The sequence below is a fragment of the Coloeus monedula genome (assembly GCF_965178545.1).
Source record: "Coloeus monedula genome assembly, chromosome: 6".
NCBI lineage: Eukaryota > Metazoa > Chordata > Aves > Passeriformes > Corvidae > Coloeus > Coloeus monedula.
In genome coordinates, this window is record NC_138786.1 from 31,707,813 (window position 1) to 31,730,096 (window position 22,284).

A 22,284-nucleotide genomic window follows, 5' to 3' on the forward strand; every position below is an offset into this window, starting at 1 on the left:
TTAGTAATTGATCTGAAAACCAGTGCTGCAATGTATTGAGAAGAACCCAGGAGGATACAGTAGATTGATGTGCATTAGGAAGCAGGATTTGTCTTAAGGCAATTACAGCTCTTTCTACTCAAATATACATTCTATTAGCATCTTTTTTTACTAAATATAATCTTCTGTAGTCCTGGAATGTGCATTGAAAAAAATTATGAAGAAATTAAACCCAGAAATAATCATGAAAACATTGGAAGTTTCAGCAGGAGCAAGTATCTAACTATGTCTGTGTGTATTTTTACAAGAAAAAGCAAGAAACCCTTGCAGTGTTTGGGGTGTATGTAGATCCTCCTAACAATTTAAAAAACATTTTTTCCACTTTTCCATGCTCCTCAACCTAATCACAACTAAACAGCTATGTCAAGGCACTTGCTACTTGCTCAAGCAAGTTCCTAGGTAGAATAAACTTCAGCTTATGCAAACTTAATAAACAAAAAGGAAACAAACTTCACTTGGAAATTTAGTATATGCATTCAAACTTTAAAATACATTCACATACTTGCCATATGTCACTTGGATGACCGAATTAAGAAGAAACAGTAAGAATCAATATGAAAAAAAATTATGCACTTGAACACAAAATATCTACACTGTGGATAAAACTACAGCTTACCAAAACACACTTGAACAGTATCTTATTATTAACTAAGAATTTCTGATAAGGAACCTGATCTTTTACTGATAAATACTGAATATTTCTACTGAAAAATTTGTAACAACAGTAATTGACAAAAAACCAAAAACATCTTTCCAACTCCACCTGCTCCCATCTGCTAATGTGCTTACTTCACATAGCAATTCTATATTGAAAACACACTAGACTGAAAACATAAATCATAATTAGGTTTAGTATTAATTTGTAATTCATTTGACTGTGTGGACATCAATGTACACATTTAATATTAAAGTGGTCATTCATGACAGATCATTTTTTGTTAGCAGTAAGCATGAGAAATTACTGAAATAAGATTTTTTTTTGTCAGAGGAACAACTTTCATCAGCATTTTTTTCTTTAAAAAAAAGTTTAATGTATTCTTTTAGGCTATTTCATTTCAGAAATTCTCTGCAACTGGAACATTTACATAAATTACACGTGTCATACTTTCTGCATTGGGAATATTAGGTCTTTAGAGAGAATGTCTACTTATGAATGATAAAGACAATAGTGCTTCATAGGAGACAAAAAGTAACAGAAAGTGACCAACTAGCAGAATTAAATGTACTGTGTTACAAAGAAGGTATGGACGGATGGAGTAGTGGAGAGGTGAGATGACTGTTTTGCTGGACTTGAAAAAAATTCTGAAAAGTAGACTTGCTTGTTCATTTTAGCTGTAAGATAGAGCCTATAAACTTCCATTACATAGGAATCAAAAGTTATCTATGGCAATTACAAATACATAAGGATCTAACTTACCACTGAGGGTTTTGTCTGGTTCAGTGTAACTAAACAATGGATAGCTAGGGAAGGGACAAAAAAGTAGCAAGCGAAGCAGAGAGATATTTTCTCTTAAGCAGAATATAAGGAGTGAAGGGAACAAAGTAGCAAGATGGAAAAAACCCCACATTCTCATTTTAAAAGTACTGTAACAAGTTCCTTAGGATCCTTCACATCAAAGATAACTCTGAAAGAAACTTTGCATGTTGAAGTGAAAGAACTGAACATCAGTGAGACTGATGATCTTGCAAAGTGAAATACTTTGAACACCTCTTGTCACTGAAATGAATTCCTGGCAATAATTAAAAACCTGTCCTTGGTCTCCTAAATCTGCTTCATTTGACTTTGACACACAACATTGCCAAAGATTAAGTACGGATTACATCATTTATGTATGGGAGAAGCGGAAATTTCAACTTGAAAACTGTAATTTTCTTTTATACTAAGATCCCCCTAAGAGTGGAACAAAATTGGAAGTTTGAAATAATGACTCAGTCATATACTCTGGATATATTCTTTTAAGTTATCTGAAGTTACAGATCAAAAATTTTATCCTGTAAGCTTAAAAAAATCCCAAGAGTCAACATTAATGCAAATATAAAAAAATTCTCCATATTTGTAAAAGTATTTTACCCTAGGTACCCCTACTGCTTTTGTGTCTGAAAAGAACTTTACTTCGTGAAAATGTCAACCACAAACACAGACGAAAACATAGTAAGATCTTAGAATCTGAGCAGCTACTGGAAATGACAAGAAAAACTTGCAAGCCACACCGTGTCATCCTAAACTTCTGTCATGTGAATATTCAGCAAATTCATCCAACCAAGAAAGCAGTAAAACTTTTAAACGATCAAAACTATATTGAACAAGATAAAAATATGTCACAACCACTATCAACTTTATGGTTGAATGACTGAAAAAGAGAGGACTGTTAGTGCAGTTTTCCTCTGAGTAAAACTTAGATTGCCTCTATATGTGAATCCATCTACTATAAATATGGTTTAAATGCTCTTTGTGCAGTGGTTGATTTTGTTTGAAACTCAAATACAATTTAGAGAACAAGAAAGGTGTTCTACAGAGATTTATTAAAAGCTAACAAAAGCTGGTTTGCTTAGTCTTGGGGATGTACCTAATCATTGACACAGAGTAGTCCCAACGGCAATTTGTCTTAAAAAGTTCTTACCTCCAAAGAAATAGAATTACTTCTTTTACCAGGAAATTACATTTTTGAAGACTAATTGAAATATCCAGGTTCAATATGTATCATTTAGTTCTTTGTTAGAAACAGAGACTTTCAGAAAACTTGGATGGTAAATTGTAAACAGTAAAGCAAATTTACAATTAAATGTTGTATTTGTCTACATGATCTGGTTGTATACATAAACAACGTTAGGTTTTCCAAAATATGATTATGAAAAGGTAAAATCTTCTAACAGATCAATCAGGAGCATTAGTAATGTGTTCTCCCATGCCTTTTCTCCAATATCCTCATGCATTAGTAACCTGCTACTTACATTCATTTAATAGAGGTGCTCCCGTCATTGCAGAAGCTTGATTTTTTTTTTTTCTGAGACACACAGAACTTTTTGTTATTCAGCAAATTCAGTAAAAGAGATGTAAGGGTTCATGTACACTTAGGACAAAAAATACAACAAGAAAATGGTACAACAAAATAAACTGGAATATGCAGTTGACAAAGAAATATAGTGCCACTTGCTCTGTGGCTAGACCACCACTCCAAAAATTAGTATAATCAAAGAAGTAATTTCTTTCCCCTGACACTTCCTCATCTTTGTTTCATGTCATATATACACGTTTTGGAGCCCTGAAATGAGTTCCTAGACCAGCAAATGAGAGTAGTGGAAAGATACACACTTGCAGATTAAAGAAGCAAAAAAAAACCACCTTGGAACATCACCTGGATGCTGAAGTTCAATTTACTTTTATTCTCATTACTGTGTGGGGAAGAGGGCAGTGTAAACTTAATTTCATATTGCATTATTAGAAAGCCAGAATCCAGAAGGAAAAACAGAATAAGTGAAGACATTTAGACATGTTGATAATCTTGAAGAATCTGAATGAACCATATTTCTTGATAAATTCAGATGATGTTTGAGAACTTGAGGATACTGTAAAGGACCGAACAAAAAGATAATGGGTAGTTTCTTTGTTTTTTTAAAAGTAATACATAAAATGGACCAAGAACTCTCTCAGTGGTAAAGAAGTTTATGTGCAAAATTGAATTTCTAAGTAACCGGAACAGATGCCATCACCTGTCAGGTTTATTTTCCAGCTGGATTTTTTTTTTATTTTTCCCTATATCAGCTTGTAACAAACCACTGTAAAATACATGACAGAAAATCTAATCTAGCTAGATGTTGCATGGCAGTTCCTGTTATAAAAGTGGTGTGGTCTCACACATTTTGAACAGAACCAGATTTTGCAATAATACATGAAAAGCAGGTCTCAATATGAAATACCAAATCATGATTTAATTATGAAATGAGCTCATCTCCACTAATTTCCCAAACACAGTTTCAGATTTTCAATCTGTTTCAAACTTCTTGTACATTCCTTCTGTAATCTCTAAATCTTTCAAGACAGTCTAGAGGACTGCATTCTGCTTCATAACAGATAGGCTTTACACCTTCCCATTGTGACAAACTTCCTGAAAATATACAGGCTTCATCTAGAGCTATTTTTCAGCAGAGCTGTCTCTTATTTATGCCTGTTACTAGTCACCTTTGGTTATTTGGCCAATTTTGTTTTATCAACAGGCATAAGGCTCAGTGCAGTTTCTCTGTTTTGTCTTGCTCTTCTGCTCTGAGCGTTCTAATGTAAAAAGCTCAGAGTTTTTATTTTTAAGCTGTCAGACAAGACACAATTTTTTAGGAAAAAAGTGAAGGAGATGCTTACAGATAGAATTCACCGAACAAGCTTAAGAAAAGTAGACTATATAATGAAGCTCAAGTTTACTGTCTATCAGAATAATTTTGTTTCTATTACAGTGAAGGTAAGTACTGCATAAAACAATCCCATAGGTTAAACCAAAATATTTCTATGGGTGGTTGCCAATACATCTTTTTTGCTCACAGAAAAGAATGAGACAGTAGGAGAGAATAACTAGCAGATGCTGTCAATCATTTTAGCAAGCAGAACAATCTTCAAGGATCACGAGTTAGATAAGGAAGAATGTTATTATTTGTCATCTGCTACTGGTTTATTAGTATGTCAGCATCTGGTGCCACAGAAGGTCTTTGTGATGTGAATGCACAAAGTGTATTTAGACAGTTTTCTTCTGCTGAAAGGAATTCTGCTGAAGGTAAACATTACAGGCCTTGCCACTGGTCAATTTGCTTAGTTTTTGATGTATGCTATTTTAAGTTTGATAAAAAGAGAACATAGAGAGTTCACCTCAATGATTAAATAGTATAGTCTAATCACTAAGAACTGAATAATAATCCCACAAGGTTGGCATTAAAACTTTCTTTCTATTGAATTTAGGCTGGTTTTTGTTTCCAAATGTCAGGCAGCAAATATCTAAGTTTGAGCAAAGCCAGTTGGTTTGAAAGTCTTAAACTGAACAATAATAAAGTGGGGCACAGATCTGCCCCAGCCCAGGCTAGAAATTTGCACATACTTTTTTTTTACAAAATACTACTTGTTTAATGTTGTTACTCAGTGGCAGGATTATCTATGTTCCTGGGGATACTAAAGGATATTAAATACATTCAAGGTGCTAACAATTTCATATTCATGATTGATATTGCAAGAGATAACATGAAACTTCAGTAACCATAAGGTGTTGGTGGACCCACATGTCAAATTGTGCAACAGTACACATGGGACAAGCTACACTGTCCTGCATTTATCTATTATATAGAATGACACAACCCTTGCATGCGAACCAACCTTGTTCAGCAGAGGCAATACATTAATCTGATTGATTACAAGGCTGAGCATGGAGCTTGCAAGGCATAAATGTACTTACTTTTGGTGTTGGGCAGGATGCAGTGGAGAGGCGAGAGGTGGCTTGGGCACGAGGAGATTCTGAAGGAGTAGTACTGAGGGAGGCTGTATCACGTGGGAGAACCTGAACACCACGAGAGATGATGGAATCTGGAATCTTAAAAAGAAGAGGGATGGAATTAATAGCAAAAAATATACTGTATGTATAACTTCCTTAAAACCTTACCTCAAAAACAAGGAATACCCCACTCCTCAGCTTGCACACTGCCTAATACTCAGTGCTTGGCAGTGGTTAATGGCATAGTCTCCTAATTTCAGTAACAAATACCTAACAAATATATAAGGTCACGTTCTAACTGAAGTTGCATAGAACATACTAGTTGTCCTGAAAAACCTATGAATCAAAGATACTACAACAAGAAATAATAAGAAAATAATGGTTTCCTTTTAAACCTTTGTTTCAAACCCAACAATGACCAACAATGATTTCTACCATGGCACGAAGGGAGGCAGACTTTCCATTCACTAACTACGGCACAATACTCTGAAAAGAAAACTATTTGCTAGCAATTGACTGAACCCCTCTAAAGAAATGTCATGCAGTGAGAAAATTTCTCACAAGAAATGTCATGCAGTGAGTAAATACTCTTCATTCCTTTATGAAGACTCTATTTCAGCTACAAAAATTCTCAGTGTAAGGTTTGTGCTGCAAAAGCTGTAGGCCTCTCTGGAGCAAGTAAAGGCAAAAGCATTAGAAACCACCATCCAAAGCCAACACTTGGTTTAAAATACATTCTGAGGAGAAAAATAAAAACTCAGTCTTTTTTTTACTTCCCACATTATATATTAGAGTGCCAGTTAGGAGAGCATATCCCTCCTGATGCACAACTGGCAAACTGGTAACAACGGATGAGGAAAAGGCTGAGGCAATCAACAACTTTTTGCCTCCGTCTTCACTGGCAACCTCTCTTCTCTTACTTCTTGAATGGATGGACCTTAAGCCAGAGGGATGATTAAGCCCCTCTGTAAGGGACGATCAAGTTCATGACCACCTGAGGAACCTGGATGTACGTAAGTCTATGGGACCTGATGAGATGCATCCCAGAGTCCTGAGGGAATAGACTAATGTAGTTGCTAAACCACTGTCCGTGGCATTGGAAAAGTCAAGGCAGAGAGATGAAGTCCCAGGTGACTGGAAGAAGGGAACATTGCATCCATCTTAAAAAAGGGTAGGAAGGAGGACCCTGGGAACTACTGACCTGTCAGTCTCACCTCTGTGCCTGGGAAGATCATGGAACAGATCATCCTAGAAGATCTGATAAGGAATATGGAGGGGAGGGAGGTGATCTGAAGCAGCCAGCATGGCTTGACTGAGGGAAAATCCTGGGAAAATTCTATCACAACTAACCAGAAAATGTAGACATCGAGATCTTTGAAGGAATGTATATACACATGCATATTTTAAGATCTTTCTCCTCATTAAGAATTTCTTAATTCAGCCTGATGTTCAAGTTCTGAGAGAACCATCAGAAGAACCCCTGTTTCTGGGGAAGATGGCAGTAGCAGACAATAAAAGGAAGGAAGAAAGGAAGATCCAGTGACAAGACAAATCATGAATGCTGGGCATTTCCAGACAGGATTTTTTTAATAAACGGAGATGCTGTTACCCACTCTGCATCCAGGCATTTTGAGCACTCCTGCCTACTAAGAATTTAGGGCAGACAGAAGCCACTGGAAAGTATGTCCTTCCAGGAACAAGCTTGAATCCTAGCTTTTAGTATGTGTTACAGTATTAGAACATTGAGAGAGTTTTGTTGCTTGTCTCAGTGTAGTTAAAATGACCAATCTTAATACTTGTGTCATTAAATACTGTTTTTTTATTGTGATTTCCCACTTCCTCAACTTCCTTGGTTCCCCTCTATAAATAAGGATTTTGTCTAATTTAGCAACCCTGACTTAGACATACTGGGTCATACCTAGGGGATCTTATTTCACCATATACTCTCCTCCCCATGTTAAGAGTTTCTTCTGTTTCTAACTTGTTTGTAAGTAGTGTGAAAACAGGTTTTGTTCTCAGAGTGACACCAGCTGCCTCCCTTCTGCTCTGCTGTGTTTGTAGACTTAACAGTGTTTTTTGCCAGTCAGTTTTTGTCAGCTCTCCTCAGAGGATCTTTCAAGGCTAAGCAATCCATGCTACAATTTCCATTGTAAATTATGAAGTCAGCAAAGTTTCTTTTCACGATGGACAACTATGCTGGGGATATCTTCCTCTTCAGAAACAGTGCCTAACTGGCCTCTACATGGAATATTCTGATTTGCAAATCACATCTCAGAGATGTATCTTAGAGGTAAACTGAATCAATGATATTCTGAACATTCAAATGGTTTGTAGAGAGAAGCATGATTTCCCTTCTGTCCACTTTTTCTCCTGAATTCCCATCTTAAATTTGTTAAACTGCAAAACAGGCTGACATTCCTAAGTTTTATATTGGCATAGATAGTCCCTACAACTTTCAGTGCTTCCTTTTAATCTCCATACCTAAGGAAAATACAGAAAAAAAAAAAAGTTTTGAGACAGGCATAAGATAAAAAAAGACAAAAACAAAGAACAAATAGTTTTAAGTCTTCAAATAAGATATCTTTTCTTTACTCTCCTCTGATAAAAAGCTGCACACATCTTGATATGGTTGTGTATGGGTCCATTACCCCTTTTATGTACTCCTAGACAGCACAAAACAAATAACAAATGTTGCTTTTGAAAATTATATCATGATCCAGGTCTTTCTAGATTTACTCTGGGTACTTTGGAGTAACCAGATATTTCATAGTGTCTCATACACTTCAGGCAAGAAACTTTTTTTAAATTTCCCATCATATTGAGCAATCATTGCTTCTAAAATTTTATCTGATACCACCTTTTTTTATCTGATACCTCTCTCTACAATAAAATGACTGAGACAATCCCAGTTTCCCCTGAACTGCATGTGTAATATTAATTTTTGCCTGTGAGAAAATTAGAATTTAAGTAAAAATTCAGCCAGGATATTAATCAGAAAAGGAAGTTGAAGATAAAGGGAAAAGATGATCACAGGCATTTAATTTCAATGAAAATTATTTCCAAATCTCTACCTTTACATAAAATGCAATTATCAAAAAAATAATTCATATATAAACTTATCTAGAACTCTAAGTTCTAGAGAAAAAATTCTCACTGAGAGCATTAAGTTAGTTCACAGTTACAAATTTTGCTCTTTTTCTAATATGAAAGTGGAAAGCGCTGTATTGCTAAAAGCAGCACTAGCATTCTTTAAACCATTACAACCTGCTGAATTCACTGAAGGTACTATTGGTACCTAGAAGGTATGTCTATTCCATTAACAGAAATACATACAAATATAATGTGACATGGGGAATTTCTCATTTTTCTCACCTACATTTACTAAGTTTTTGAATTTTACTATTAAAAAATTGAATTCAGGCAATCTAAGTCTCTAATCAAGGTGACTTCTTGTTAACTGTTAGAGAGGTTAATAAACCCATGAGAAATTTCTGCGTGTCCTGAAACGAATAACCTGAAATGAAGTAAGGCAGGAATATTATTGCATTTTGGATAGATTGTTCTTTTAACTTTCACTAAGCCACACTGAGCATTTATGATGTGTCTCCCTAAAATTTTTTATTAATTTTCCTGCTTCAAATAAATTGAATACAGAGTAGAGATCTCAAAACTTTAAATGGGGTACAGTCAAATTCTTAGTTCTTAGTGAAAATAATTTCCGTTTGCACTAGTTGGAGTGGAAAACCTGTTGTAACATACTGATGAAGACAGAAATGAATGAGAAATTAATGAAGTGACAGAGAAAGATATTCACCATATCCATCAGTCATTGCTTCTACAATTTTTATCTGACCTGGCTTTTCTCTGAAGTACTTTTATTTTGGTTTAAATATTTGTGTTTTCATATTAGAGAACTTTGACAAGAGCATTGACAAGAAGGGGAAAAAGGAAAAGATATGACTTTTTTATTCTCTTTCGCCCAGAACTGAAACAAAGATTGACAATGATGGTGAGGTAAGAAAACAATCTGTAGATGGCAATTACTATGACTGCTATACAAGAGAAAAAAATGTCTTAAAACATACAGAAAGGACAACTTAAAAAACCCAATAACCTGCCAAAAAACTAACCACTTTCTGCTCTGAGTCTGAAGATCTGATTTGGATTATAGAACGCATAAAGCAATAGCTCAAGAGTAATCTCCAAAAGAACACAGAAACATGGATGACAGTTTAACAGTGTTCTTCATAGAGGCTAAATTCACTGTTCTACTGATACTGAAGAATATGGTGCAAATTCTAGTTCAGCAACCTCAACTCAAAAAAAGAAAGAGCTACTGCAAGAAACGGGGGTATGTATGTATGTATGTATGTATATGTATTATAAAGCTATATATAGCTTTATCATCACGTGGGTGAACTTTAAAGTCTTCGCATTTCCTAAGTAACTTTTCAAGAGACACAGAATCATGTTTTAAGTACAGAGGTGTTAGGCTATTTGACTGATGGTTTAAATTACTATTTGCCTAAAGGAACAGGTCCTTTTTTACCATTCATTGAAATAGTTTTCTACTATTCACTAAAACCCAGTAATTTATAATAAGTCCAGTGTTTGCTGACTTCTGAAGTCTTCTGTTTTTGAGAAATTCTAAACAGAAAAAAAAATGAGGGAGAAACTGCAAGTGATGAAAGCAAACTATGAACACCCAGCACAAATGTTGTATTGACAAAAAAACTACTGAGAGAAAAGCAGCAAAGCAAGACAAAGGGGGAAAAGTTACAATTTCATAGCTCTAATGCAGTAATTTTAGGAGATTATTTTAATTATACTCAATTATTGAGTCTGTTAGATGATAAAACCAATGACTAATCAGAAACATAGGCTTTATAGCAATTATTATCTCAGAGTTAAATGATTCAAACTGACAACACACATGACCTTTACCTTGTTTAGCTCTTTATCTTAAATAGGTATTTTCTGTAACATGTGCTCTCAAAGATAGCACTGATGTGTCTTTGTTAGAAGAAAATAAATAACACTGTCTGTTCATACACAGACTAGGAGGCAGGCAGAGCATTTTTAGTTAGTGTTAGTGCAAAAGCCTCTTGGAAGTGTCTCTTACCAGTTCTCCTGCACTGCCTGCTGCATGATGGCAATAATTGATGAGACCAGGGATGGGCTGTTGACCTTTAGCCATGATAACAGCTGGACTGGTATGGGATGGATGCTTCTAATGCACAACACATAACAGCTATGAGTACAGTGAGAGGAAAACATGAAACTGTACAAGCAAATGACCAAAAACGAATGAGGTGAAAACTGACACTGAAATGCCAAGCTCATACGAACACAGCCAGTTGAGATGTCAGGTATTTACTGCCTTTAAAAATGGCACATATTATTTATCTTTGCCTGCATCAAAAGAAATTAAACAATTTAAAATTTGCATTAATAAAAACTGATACTTGGAAACAATAATTACCTTAATTCATCCCTGCAAAGACATATGTAATCAGGATTTTCTGCATATTGGGAGATGATCTCCAGCTGCAGCTGTCTTAGAAATGTCAAGATGTCTCAGACCTGAATTCATATTTCTGGAGTTAGAATGTTGCTGCTTTGGTTTAGAAATTGTTTAATATAATTTTGATTTACTTAGACTTTCAATTCTCATAATAGGAATTAAAAGCAAAACTTGTGGAGTAGACGTAGAACAAAGCAGTTTGGAAAAAACTGTTTCCAAACACACAGGGATACATTATCATTCCATTTGAAAACTGAACACATAAAACTGAGGTAAATATTTATATATTGCTTCAAATAATAGAATAATTCTTGGGAAAATATTTAAAATTCAAACTGAAATTATTTACAAGTGTTGCCTCATTTTTTTATTTTATTATTTCTTTTATTTCTTTTTCCACTTTATTATTTTAGTTTGAGTAAGGCTGATGTATGATTACTAGTTAAAGCAAGGCTATAAAGACAATATGATATCTAGTTTGTTGGCAAAATTTCACATCTCTTATGCAGACAGGCACACTGGAATACAGTAATCTGGATAGTTTATTACTTAGTATGCTACCTGTCTGTCATACTTTTATCGCTGTTTTCAGAAATTAACATTTTAATTTCAAATTAGATATTATGGGTTGGAAAATTTTGTTGTGATTCCTGAACATGCCGCCTACTGAACTTTGCATGTTCAGGCATGTGAGTACTTTGAATTTAAAAAAAGCTACTAAAACCAGTCTGGCACATCAGAATGGTATCATAAAACATATGTTAATACCACAATAATAAATAATATGTCTCCCACTGGAATTTGAAATCACCTACCGAAACAGAATTCATATATTTCTATGGAGGTCTACTTCTACAAAATGTACCTAAAATACATCTGTTTGACATGAAGACATCAATGTATAGTCTTAAGATGCAAATGAATATTGGTGGAAAGTGCCTCAGACAGAAACTGAATGGTCTCTTAAGGGAAGAAGCCAGACTCACCTTAGCTGCAATGGCTGCTGCTGTTATATGTGAAGAAGAACTGTCCTCTGTTGAGGCAACTCCACTATCCTTCTTCTCTTCCTCCTCTTCCTCACACTGCACTCCTTTGTCTTCTGTCTGTTTGTGAGGGCTGGTGGTTGGAGGAGGAGAAAGAGGAGGTGGTGGTGAAGGTAGATCTTCAAGCTCATCGTGTACCTCCTTTACTTTTACAATGGCATCCCGCAAAAGATCAATGGCGTGAGGTAGGGCTGGCAGTATAAACTGAAAGCATTCCTATGCACAACGAGAAGAGAAATCACTATGAAAAGTTACCTGCAGGTGCAAATAGGAATTTACTCTTTAAATATATTTGGGATTTAGATGCACCTTTATATGATCTATCTGATCATAAATAAAACATAACATGTCCTATGCAACTGCTCTTAAAAGGTAAAAAACGAACTCAGAAACAGACCTGGTAACAATTCTATATATTTTTGTCTTTTTTTTTTTTTTCATGCAAATACCATACATTTCAAAACAGGGCTACTGCAATTAAGCTAATATTGTACTAGAACTTCAGAAAACAAGAGCTAAATTTTTGGGAATATGTAATACAGAAAACAGTTCACAGCAGCTGGCAGAATGCTACAAAAATGCAGAATAAAAACATTAACTATATACCTGCAGGAATATTAGCTTCAAATCTTTCCTACTATGCTCCCTCACAATTAGAGAACAATTCATAAAGGTTTCCATAATTACACTTGTATATAATTATATCCTTTTTTATTCATGGACTTATTATATACTAGAAGAATGACAAACTACACTGATGTCATTATAATTCTATGTAGCTCAGAAAAAATATTTCATAAATAATCAGTTTTTCAAACCTCTCCTTGTTCTATAACCTCTAAAACAATGAAAAAATTATTTTAGATGGCTGGAGAAAGCAAAACTGCAGAGGCTGTGCAATCACTCTTGCTCCATAACGGGCATACATATAGCTACCATATATAGCTACCTATACTGCTAAAATACACTGGTGTTCATCAAATCAAGCGGGACCTCAGGACGTCATGTGCTGCAGCTGCCTGCTCAGATCAGGGTCACTATGAAACTCAGGCTTCTTAAGGCTTGTTCAGTAAAGTCTTGAAAAATAATCCAAGAACAGAGACAGCACAACCCTTCTTGAAAATGTGCTTTAATGCTTAATTACCCTCAAAGTGTTTGGGCTTTTTTTTTCAGTTTTGTTTTGTTTTTCCATTTCTTTTCATCCATCTGGAAGGTATCTCATTCAATTTATGACTATTTCTCTCAATCTCCTCCCAGGCACCTCAACAAAAAGTTTTCTTATGTCATTTGAGGAGACTGCATATAAACATTAAAATATTGGAAAATGATGGCAGGGTCACAAGGATTAATTGCCACGGCAATGCAGTCAGGAACACACAAGTTGACAGACAAAGCTGGTACTATTCCTTTTGTGGCACTTCAGTTTTGTTTCATTTAAAAAATGATTTAAAAAAATGTATTCTGACATTTTAGAGTACCCAGAAAATAAAAAATAAGTTCAAAAACAGATAATGAAATAAATATATTCAATAAATAAATATGACTATGTATACAAAATAAAAAGGAAAAAATCCATCAGAAATTACTGGAGTTTATATATGCCACTTTTTAAGTAAGACATGACTCACAAGCATTGTATTTCCTCAAAGCTTCTAAATAAGAACACATCTTTCAGTTGCTTCTTTAAGAGTAATGAATGATAAGTCATTTGTGAATTGAAACATTCAAGTTGGTACTGTGAAGAACAGGAGTAAGCTGGTTGAGTACAAATGCTGTATATAATGAATGTATATTAAAACATATTTGTAAAGATAATAAAGATTATGACTTGTATATAACTGCAAACTGCAGAGTTGTTGGGCCTCCACAGTATTACTTTTAAAATGGGTTAAAATAATGAAGCACATAAGCATCATTACTTTAACAAAGACGCAGACCTCAAGTAAGTGAGAAACGAGAACAATAATCTCTGAACTGAGCAATAATTGTGAAAAAGTACCCTAATAACTGACTAATCAGAGAAGCATGTTCCCCACTCCTGGCACTGAAATAAAGCCTTGTTGGCTTGACTGTTGATGCACAGATTCCCAGTAAGTCCTCTAAAAGCTCGTGTTACATATGAAACTCATTGGTTTAGGCAATTGTTACTACAATAATAAAAATTGTTAAAGACCAAATGATTTTAATTAACATCTGGTAATTTCACACTTCGCTCTCTTCCATAATATAAACTATCTTTTGCCAGACTTAAAAAATGGAAGTATTCTACAGATCTGGATTCAATGCTACATGCCACATGTGCTCTCTGGTAAAAATGTTTGGCATGCAGTCCGTTTTTGAGATGATGCATTTACACTGCTGTCATTTTCCATTAATATTTTAACATTTTATTAAAGAAATATGTATACTGCTGCAATTTCATGAAGCTTATGAAAAGCTTCTCATATGATCGTATTTATACAATGAAAAGGAAATTAACAAGTGGTAAAAGAGAAAAATGAGGGAAATTTCTGGTAACAATCTGTCCTTTTTGGTTCTTGAGATTCAGCCTTTAATGGACCAATTTTCTCTACTATTCATCTGTAGTATTCACTTCCAGGACTATGCTTGCTAATCCATGACATCATCTTAAAAGTCTTTGCTGAAATCTGGCGCTTCGAAGATGTCTCATACTAAAAGAAATTGTGACAGGACAGAGTATCATCATGACAGGAACAAATAAAAATCAGTTTGTCAGAAGCTTGCTTGTATGATGCAATAATAGGATTTTTTTCTTTTCCAGCAGAATTACCTTTTCAATTACTTACCCTATATCAAACTATTGTTAAAATACTTATGAATACTTTTTCATTTCTTTTCCTCATTTGCTTTCTGCAATTTACCTATCTTCAAAGTCTGATTGCCTCAGGACAGAAAATGACAATTGTTCCTGTAGGTTAGGAGTGCTACTGAACACAATAAAAACCACTAGAGATTGTAGGCTATTTCATCTCTCATAATTCAGCAAAACAAGTATTCACTTGTGGAATAACCTTCTTATTGGCGCATCAGTTCTTTAAAATGTGGGGCCAGTGCTGTGTTAAATACATGTACATACATATGATTTGCCGCTTATAAATGGAAGAATTTCAAGGAGGTATATTCCCACCTCACCATTCTCCAATGCCTGTTGTGTGTTTTGAAGGCTTTTAAATTTCCTTTAAATTACAGCCTCACTAGATTTCCTAAAAACGCTGTAAGGAATGGGAGAATCATAGGAGGGCTCACACTGGGTCCTTGAACTGAAACATGTCAACAGTGTATCTGAAAACCTATGGTGGCTGCTTAATATCATAGTACTCAAAACATTTCCTCTTCAACTTCCAGGTGACAGCCCACATAATGTGAATGACAGAAGTCTTTCAAGAAGCAGCGACTTCAGGGCTGTGCTGCTAAACACATTAGTACTGCCTGCTCTGTGCCTGGGCACTACAGGTTCAGGAGATGTGTACCAGGTATGCATTTGTTAGAGGCCAGAGGTGAAGACGATTATTAACAAGGCCAGATGTAGTCTGAGCCCTCAAGAAATAGATTCTCGTGACTGATGGGGGACCTACCTCAGCAGTTTTGTGTTAGGTTGTACAGATCACTATTCAGCTTAGCAGTATTTGTATGGAGAAGACTGTTTTTCTATCAGCCAACTACGAAGAAATTAGTGAAAGATCTAGCCTTACTCACAGATGCACACAAAAATCCCTCCTGGAGTTTAATTGTGTTTCTTTCAGCTATGCAGTCAGAAAGCAAGCACGAATAAAGACAAAAATTCTAACTTCTCTGTCCAAACTGAGCAAAATGCAGGAAGAAAATAAACTGTATAAAGACTGAAAAGTCTGATATACCCATACAGAGAAGATTCAAAAACATCCTCAAACTCCTAAAAATTATGTTCCCTTTCTTCCCTCTTGCTGAGAAAAATTGGGAGTGTTCCACATGCTGCAGCAAGTTCTACCATATACTAGGCATTCCTCTCACTTCTGTGTGAAAAAGAATGATTTCTTGGAAGCAGGAGACAACCCAGAGATAAGGTACAGCTCATTAGAGAAGAAAGGGAATGTGCAAGAGATAATTAGACTCTTCATTAGCACTGCCTGCTCAAGTGAGTGCTCTCTTGTGCTACATGTAATATTGTCCTGGTGTGCACATAACACCATTAAATCAGACTGGAATTGTATGGTCCTTGACTAAGAGTGATGGTGTGGTCACTTAACATGAATATGCATTTCAATTCACTTCTGTAAAATTTGTTGTAGTGGGCACTTTCTACCATTCAAAACAACGAGAAGTGCTCATCATAGTTCCTTCCTAGCAGATCAGTAAGAACCTTTCTTACCTGTGAACCTTTCTTGCTACCTGGAAGATTAATTATGAGAGTTTTCCCTCTGATTCCACACACAGGCCTGAAAAGAAAGAAACACAGACTGAAATTCTTGTATGCAACTATCTCTACTACCAAAACAAAAGGCAAGCATTTAAGACAAATTCTATGATTTATCAGATTTTGTAAACTTAATTTCCAATATATTTTCTGATTATGTTCTCACAAAAGAACTTGGGATAAGCTGAGCTGAAAAAGCATAACACGAGATTTACAGGGTCTAACATGCATTTGATAGTATAAACATTGGCTAGATTTCCATCTTTATTTAGACCTGTGTAGCTCCCTGAATTCCATTGTTTACTTGCATCCAGTACATTATTTGATATAGTCCCTATTTGGTCATACACATGGTTCCTTTGCAATGCAATTGACTGTGTCAAACATTATGTCCCTGGCCAGCAAAAAAACCCTAAGTCATGCTTGTTGCATTAATTCAAATATGTCCTTTTTATTTAAAGATTCAACACAAGAAAAGCAGAGAAGGAAGTAATTCTCAAGTGAAAATTGTACTTATGCAATTCATATATAATTCTTCCTAATAGTTTTTCCCTCTCCCTTAAGAAAAGGCAAGACCAACTATCAAAGATAGAAGTTTCTTTGTTTTTTTTTTTTTTTTGTCTTTTAGAAATTCCTTTGGTGTTGATGCAAGGCTGAACACTCAAGTTCTGAATGCTTTCTGTTGTCTAGAGTTTGACTATTCAACATTTTAGCTAAATAATAATAAAAAAATAGAAATTAAATTACTGAGTTTTGTCTTGAGGTTGCTTCCACTGTTTACAAAAGCTGAGGTGAAAAACCCAGGGCTGGGATATAAGGATAAGAAAAATGTAAAAGGAGAAAACTAAACCACAAAGATACGGAGGTTACAGTTAAGAGAAATTGTGTAAAATTCTCTTTATCGAACAAAAATATCACCTATTAGTGAAGACAGTACAGAAAAGAAAATAATTTCCAGTTACGGCATTAGCAAAAATTTTGAGCCAAACTACACGGTTTGTTGGGTAGCCAACTTCCCTGGATTTCTTCTAATACAAATAATTCTCAGTGATTAACATCATTTATTGGTTTCATGGCATTTTTTAGCAGGGTAGCAAGTATTTCTGCGACAGCTGTCACAATGCTCACAAGTAAATAGCACAGAGATTGTTTTTGTGCCACTAAATGAACTTTTGATATCATATTCAAGCCAGTCTGAAGTGTTGTTTTCAACTGGCAGTTTGAATATTGACTGACTCCTAACCTCTCTTTTCTCATATTGCCTTCTTTCACACTATGTGCCCTCAGTTTAGAAAGAATTCCAGGTAGCTGAGGAATGCTCTACTTCAGCACAGAGATGAGCCTGAATTAAAGAAATGTGTTCATTTCCTCCTCTTGCAGTAGTCAAGCTTACAGAGTGCAAACTCAGTCCAGCAAATCTCATACGTGGATTACAGTTTATGGCAGATCTAAAACAAAGGAAATAATAATTGTCCACAGAAGAATAAAAATGAGGTGGAATTGTGTTTGGCAGATAGCTCCTTTAGCAGTTGTCTTCTTGGCTCTTCTACTCTGCTTTAAATATTTCTGAGCATTATAAGCTAAATGACCAGTACAACCAACCAATAATAAAAAAAGGACTAAAGCAGCAGGATGAAACTCAAATTTCAGTCGCCAGTAATCAGACCTAGTGGCTCAAGAGAGAAATGGAGCTGCCAAAAAATTTCTCTAGAGAGAATGCAAAAGTAAGTAAAAGTGCTTAAGAACTGCGAAAGTATTATGTGTGCTTTCAAGAAAAGCACACAGATGTGCATGCATTCCAGGTACTTTGAGAGATAAATTAATGATATTCCTCCAGACACAGGACAGTACAACACATTTGTCTTTATCAAAGGGAATTTTTTGTCAACAAAACATTTTAATACTTGATGAACAAAATATAGAAAAATTCTTCCCTCACCACCAAAACACCACAGTTCTAGAATGAAAAGACAGCTGTTTAAGAGTGTGCATCAATATTACAAATAACCTGGCATAGAAAATACAGGATGATACAGTCTCTAATAGAGACAACAAAGGGAATTAAATGAAACTATGCAATTACCATTACTTGAATTTGGCCACTTCTCTGAAGTTAAGACTTCTAGTCTTGATAACAACCTTCAATGATTTGTGCACAGTCATTGGATAACAATAAGTAATTCTATGGAAATAGTTCATCTCATATTTTGAAGGAAGTACTCTTACCTAGAGAGCATGCCCAGAGGAGTAACATTAAGTGATCCCATCAGCATTGCCAGTGCCATCCCCGGGGCTTCTCGCTCTATTACTTCTTTAGTGGCCTGCAATCAAAGATTAAATAGCAAAGTGAGTGAACAAGTATAAGGATAAGAAAAAAAAGAAACCAAAACTGGGTAGGAATATCTCCTCGTTTTTTTCTGCCAAGAAATGTTGTTGCTAAATTCTCAACTGAAATAAGCTACAGAATTTTCTCTTGGTTGTGTAAAATAGGGAAAGACAAGGAGCTGGGATGAAGTACTGTTAGCAGCACTGTGAAGATTCCTATAGAAAGTTATAAAAGTCAGGATTCTATAAATATAAAAAGTGTTAACCAACACCACAGAAATAACAACTGCCTTGAACAGAAAGGAAAAAATGTTTGAGAATAAGCAAAGAAAAGGTCCAATGTAACTGCCTTCTCTTCCTCATCAATCTTGTGCATTTTCCTGTTGAGATTTTCCCAGGCATGAGAAGGATGAATCAGTCTGCGCAGAAGATAGAAAAAAAAAAAATTTGCAAAGGGAAGCCCATGTAGCAGGCAGGCAGGAAAAGAGTAAAATGGTAATGATAATGGCCGGAGGCTGAGGCCTTCCCTTTTGGTCATGTCAGCAAAACAGCCGTTCCAAACAGGCTGGTGGCTTTTATTCATAAGCAGTCCATATGCAGTGGGCATTGAAAAGTCTGGAAGCAGAGTCTGAAAATTCTTGCCTTTTTAGTCCTTTTCCCAAACAGGGAATCAGATGGAAAATCATGCACAACCTTCTGTCCTTACTTCCTAACACAAATTTTCTCAAATGCACAATCTGTCCAGTCTGCCAACATCTACCTTTACCTAGGACATAACATCCTAAAGACAGGTTACAGTTCTATCTTCTCTTCATTTCCCCCACAGTAGCTGCTGTTTAGTGGATAACATTGCTTCATGCTCTGAAACAAGATTCTAACTTATTTAGCACAACTAAATTGGTAGAAATGGTCAAAAAACTGTGAAATCCATGGTATAACATACAGCCAAACTACAATGCTTTGATGGTACAGCTATCAAAACAGAAATAGAAAAGAACATCTTAAATACAAGGTGTCGTGGTTTGGTGGTTCAACCCACCACATAAGGACACCCTGAATAAGCTGAATTTTCTTCGCAGTTTGATATAGCAAAATAATACAATAGAAAAAGCCAGGCAAATTATTTCGTGGGAAAGATTCAATTATCAATCACATCCTTGTACTTTTGTAAGCCCTTAGTTTACTAATAGAAAACTAAAGTCCTAGAGAAGGAAAATTACAGAATTAACCCGACAGCGTCTCTAAAAAAAGGACACTTACATGTAAGGGTGCTTACATGAAGCAATAAATAAAACTGAAAAAAAAAAAATCCATGAAGAGAACAGATATTCAAATGGCCATATTCTCAAACATGGTCACTAGCTTTTGACATGTTTTAAAGGAATATCAGCATATTAATTATCAGAAATTAATATCAATATTAGAACACATCAGACACCGCTACTATGTGAACCTTTGAGTATGTTATTAATAAACAAACTTGTTAGGTGCTCAGTTGTGGGAAGCTGGAACTTTGGTCTATACAAAACCAAGAAATTTTAATTTAGTAGCTGACACCACAGTCTCATATATTTGAAGTATAGCATGTTGGTTTTAGGATCTGCTATCCTCTACTCAGAAACAGAGAAGTCATATAAATACAACCCAGTGACTGTGTTTTACACAGGGAAAATAAGAAGAAGTGAGCTTGGAATGATGTAGACAAAAATAAAACTCCTTCATGGATAGAGATTACCTTAAGATACCTGCTGAGGTATGAAATCATCAATTACATTAAAAATTCCTAAGACACCCATAGACCTGATGATTCTTATAATATAGGAGATGAAGACATTGCAATGGTGAAGAGACACTTTGCTGACCATGAAAAGGCTAGTGAAACATGGAACTCTCTGCGTGCGCATCCATAGCAAGTCTGTATCTATGCCTTTTCATTTCAGTTAATACCATGCTTCAAAGATATTCAAAACTGTTTTTAAATATAAAGTGCATTTTGAAATTTATTTTCTGCCCTTGAGCACAGTGACACTTTGAAGATATCATTAGTTAAAATTCTAAACAGGCTTCAAAGGTAGTACAAGATGCAAGACAGTCCATAAACAACGATCCTGCAGCTCAGGGAGTCCTTTAATGAAATTCAAGTCCATTCTCCAACTTCACAAGAAAAATGACCTCCACAAAATGTCACTGCTAGCAGGCAATGTGATTATTAAAAATGTATAGACTAAGCAACAAAATCTGAAAGGGCATAAAGTCCAAACAGCAGTACAGTCCTCAACACAAGTTTCTAAAAATAGTTGGCTCAAAATATATATGCTTATATTTATTACTGCAGATGGACCTCTACAAACAGGGGAACGCTTCTGGTTTTCATGTTTGCAGCCTGACTGGATGGATGCAACCAAAAAAAGCTGCTGCTAAGTAAACCACTTCTACAGTGACATCTGCTCTTGAAATCAGCCACTGTATAGTCCACTTTTGGGATGTCCTCAAATAACATGACTTAACATGTGCCCCGAACAGGAACTGAAATAACCATCACACTGGGAAGCACACTCTAAATTAGCCATACATATACGAATGAAATCAGCAATGCTGCAATGTGTAACAACTCTTTGTTTCACTTAACAATGTACCAAAGTGCTGGTGGCCAAGTTTTCTGATACTTTTTTCAGTATTTTTCATTTGAAGGAAGGGTGGAAGAGAGATGTCAAACTTAGATTTTCATCTGTGTCCAGTTCAGGAGTTAACTGTTGGGTACCAACACCTGCATCCATGGAAACTATTGAGGAATTAGTGACTCAGCACCTTCACGTTTTACCAGTACTCTAGCAAGGCTGAATTAAGACTGTTCCACCTTGCTTCGTGGGCAATTTTTTTGTTGGTAGTCTCACCATCAGCCAGCTGTTGCCTGCTTCAGGGGACCATAGTATTGGCACAGAATGAATCACAGATCAAGGCTGTTGCCCTCGGCTCTCTTACAACAGTAGTGATGACACTGTTGGGCAGAAGCAGGAAAAAATGATGATATTTCATTAAGAGATGTCACACTGATGTCTTAATCAGTACTGAGCCTTTACATTGATTCTCAAACCTGAGGCTGATGACTGTATAAAAGGTAGGAGGAAAATACTGGAACAAAACTGCATAAACCACTAAAATGACAGCAAAGAAGTGTCTCCAGTTTCTGATGGATAAGCTGGTAGTGCAAAGAAGACAGGTGCTTATAAGGGGGAGGTGGAAGAGAGGTGTTCCACAGAAACGAAAGGACTTGAAAGTAAAAGCCAGAGTTCAAGAGAAAGACAGAAACGAAGAAAGTCCAGTTTGGAAGTTACAAAGAAAGGAAAGGTTTGTAGTTTAGATAGGAGAAGGGAGTGTGGGAAGAAGGAAGCTAAAATGGAAAGGCAGAATTGCAGGAAATCCAAGCAGTAGGATTCTCAGAGGGGGAGAAATGAGAGTAGAGTGAGGGCAAGT

General features: G+C 35.6%; 1 protein-coding gene across 2 annotated transcripts in view; it reads right to left on the reverse strand.

Annotated features, from left to right (window-relative positions):
* Window positions 1-22,284, reverse strand: part of GPHN (gephyrin) — a 281,765-nt gene that overhangs the window by 91,035 nt on the left and 168,446 nt on the right. For both annotated transcript variants that reach the window (XM_082283301.1, XM_082283300.1), the window contains exons 5-9: window positions 18,712-18,806; window positions 16,441-16,507; window positions 12,015-12,287; window positions 10,627-10,734; window positions 5,469-5,603 (exon numbers count right to left, since the gene is read on the reverse strand). In XM_082283301.1, the coding sequence (XP_082139427.1) occupies window positions 5,469-5,603; window positions 10,627-10,734; window positions 12,015-12,287; window positions 16,441-16,507; window positions 18,712-18,806 (678 nt within the window). The remainder of the gene's footprint in view (window positions 1-5,468; window positions 5,604-10,626; window positions 10,735-12,014; window positions 12,288-16,440; window positions 16,508-18,711; window positions 18,807-22,284) is intronic.